Source organism: Fragaria vesca, linkage group LG3, assembly GCF_000184155.1.
Source record: "Fragaria vesca subsp. vesca linkage group LG3, FraVesHawaii_1.0, whole genome shotgun sequence".
NCBI classification, from domain to species: Eukaryota; Viridiplantae; Streptophyta; class Magnoliopsida; order Rosales; family Rosaceae; genus Fragaria; species Fragaria vesca.
In genome coordinates this window covers 11,810,130-11,812,850 of record NC_020493.1, presented here as the reverse complement: position 1 = coordinate 11,812,850, position 2,721 = coordinate 11,810,130, and the positions used below count along the sequence as shown (strand labels likewise).

General features: G+C 37.1%; 1 protein-coding gene across 1 annotated transcript; it reads right to left on the bottom strand.

The window, feature by feature from the left end:
• Positions 1-988: 988 nt before the first annotated feature.
• LOC101309234 (BAHD acyltransferase At5g47980-like) lies at positions 989-2,377 on the bottom strand. Its single transcript, XM_004295661.1, has one exon. It carries the CDS (start codon positions 2,375-2,377, stop codon positions 1,106-1,108), a length of 1,272 nt encoding a protein of 423 aa, XP_004295709.1. The 3' UTR covers positions 989-1,105.
• Between the last annotated feature and the right edge of the window lie 344 nt (positions 2,378-2,721).

The following is a 2,721-nucleotide window of genomic DNA, read 5'->3' as shown; positions in this document are numbered from 1 at the left end:
GACGGTGGAGATGAGGAAATTCGATCGAAAAGTGGTTTAAAATAGAAATCCGCACCAAAACTTTGGTGCGGACGTCCGCACCTGATCAGCATTGTATATATATATATATATAATCATAAAGAACTCAAAGAAAAGATCGAGGAGAATATATATATATATATATATATGATGTGGTTTGAGAAGAATGGAGGTATGTATCAAATATATTGATGAGATATTTGTATATATTTTTAGATGTTATTGATTGAGGAAAATAAAAAGAAAGAAAATAAAATAATAAAACCCAGATTTTCTCAAAATTTTAAGAGCGAAATATAAACGTTAAAGGTAAAAAATTAGACGTTAGGTGAACTGAGTATTTAGCAAGATAAAAATAGCGGCACCCTTAATATTTACACACACCTTACAATTTCTTGCAATAGCTTGATTGCAGCGGTAGTTGTGACATTTAAATATTTTAAATTTACAGGGTGCATGCCATCAAGAATTCTAACCTTTCATGATTTCTCTCTCTATAACCGGTTATTCCCCGGTCTCAAAGTCTTGAAAAACTCGTAGTTTTTTTTGCTTCTTGCTTATTTGTCTGGTCGGTAAACTAGGTTTAAAGGTGGAGATGCATATGGGGCTCTTTTTGCATGTAAACATGAATGTGATGCAGATTTGTGATTTACGCTCCCAAACTAAGCCTGTGTAGAGAATTAATTATGCATTATTGTTGAAGAGTTCTTTATTAGGAGATACAGTAGCTTAGTGAACATAAGACACATTCCTGTCAAATAGAGAAGAAATGCATCAAAAATAATGTTGTCAAGTCACCTGTACGTCAAATTGAACTTTGACACAAGCAATTTAACATCTCTGTCCGCAACGCTCTGTCAAATTAATTGTCAACATGCTCTGTCAAATTAAGACAATGCTTTGTCTCTTATCATACTCAATAAGATACTCTCAATGCTTAAAATGCTCATAAAAAAGTACAGATGGTTAATTTGTCAACACTCAACATCGTAACTTTATTTTGTCAGAGATGACTATGATGAGCATGAACACAAGGAGAAATTACATTTAACTAGAATCACAAGATGAGACCTTTTCCGGATGATAGCTAATAAACAACACTTGGATTCAGAGATGCATAAGCAAGCAGCTCCTGATTGCTTCCAAATATGGCCATGTCTTCTTCTAAGAGAGTCACGTACGCTTCGATACCATTGCCATCATTCGCATCCATCAAATAAAATTTATTTTTAAGAGCATAAGGGGTACTTACCCATGACGGCTTTCCCCATCCAAAGTTGGTTTCGTAGAAAGGAAACCGGCACCAACTGGTACAAGTATAGCTGTCCATGCCTTCTTTTTCCAAGAGTTTTGCAGACTCTTTGATTGTTTGATAGGCCTGCTCTGCAGACACTCCATTACGGTAGTTTACCTTAAAGTCTTCCATGCATTTCCGGAATGTAGCAACCAAGCTTTGAAGATCTACTTCACCTTCTACTGTTATTGCTTTAAAAAACCAAACAAAATTTCCCAATACGTTTTCCACGAATGGCTTCCCTGATCTTTTTCGCATGTTCACCGGTTGACTGCACACGGAAGGCCTTATCGATCCTGAGTTTGATCTTGATGCTTCCATGGCACATTTCCATATGAGTGCTGACACTACTTCAATGCGTGTAGGATTTGTCACAGAAGCACTGGCTGCTTTGAACTGGAGAGCAGCAATCCTTGAGGCATCAAACACAAACCTTCTTATCATGCACTGTTCTTGAGTATATTCCGCAAGAGGTTTTGACGCGTTTAAGAAATCTTGTGGTGGGTAAAGATAAGTTAGAGCACCAAACGAATCTGCAGGAAGCAGCACCGGATGACCTTGGGCAACTCTAGCCCATATTTTGGTGAATGTGCTCAAGGTAAAAGCATCTGCCACCTTATGTGAAATGTTGATTGCAATTGCCATCCCACCACATTCAAAGAAGTTGACCTGGACCAGTAGGAGATGGCCTGTAAGTGCTTGTGTGGATTCGAAAGCAGCTGGAAACAGATGTTTTAGCATCTCAGCATCTGGATTTTCTAAAATCTTTGACACCCGACAATTTACCCTGGCTTCAACGAATGCAGCCCCATGATCGTCACAACAGATTGAATCATTGTATTGGAATTTCCCTGCTAAAGGATAGAAGTGAGTGAGGGTTTCAGATAATGATGTCTTTAGAATGCTGGATTTCTCATGAGTTGTCGGATTGGGATAGAAAAGAAGCAGCGGGACATAAACTTCAGGAACAAGTTGATCCATAAAAGAGAGGTGTAGTGTTTTCAGGTGGGAAGGAGTTGGAGAGGATGGTGTAATTGTTTCTTTGTGAATGATTTTTACCTTCATATCCGTACTCATGTTGCCACCGGCTCAAGTGACAACTCCTATCTCTTCTCTATTTATAAGGCTAGCGCAGGAGAGTTTGTTACCACTAGTGTAGCTAGCCTAGGACCCTTCTCAACTTTTCTGAAATGCATATTTATTAGAATTAAATACAATTTGACCCTTTAATGGAATGAAAATCAAGTGAGTGTATTGAATTTGGATTTTTATGGTGTTTTAAAGATTCTTATGGATTTCAAAAATTTACATGTATTCAATTAGGATCTACCAAAAAAGATTTAAAATCTATAAAAATATGAGGGTATTCAATAAACACATGAAATTGTAAAAGATTTATTAAATGATAG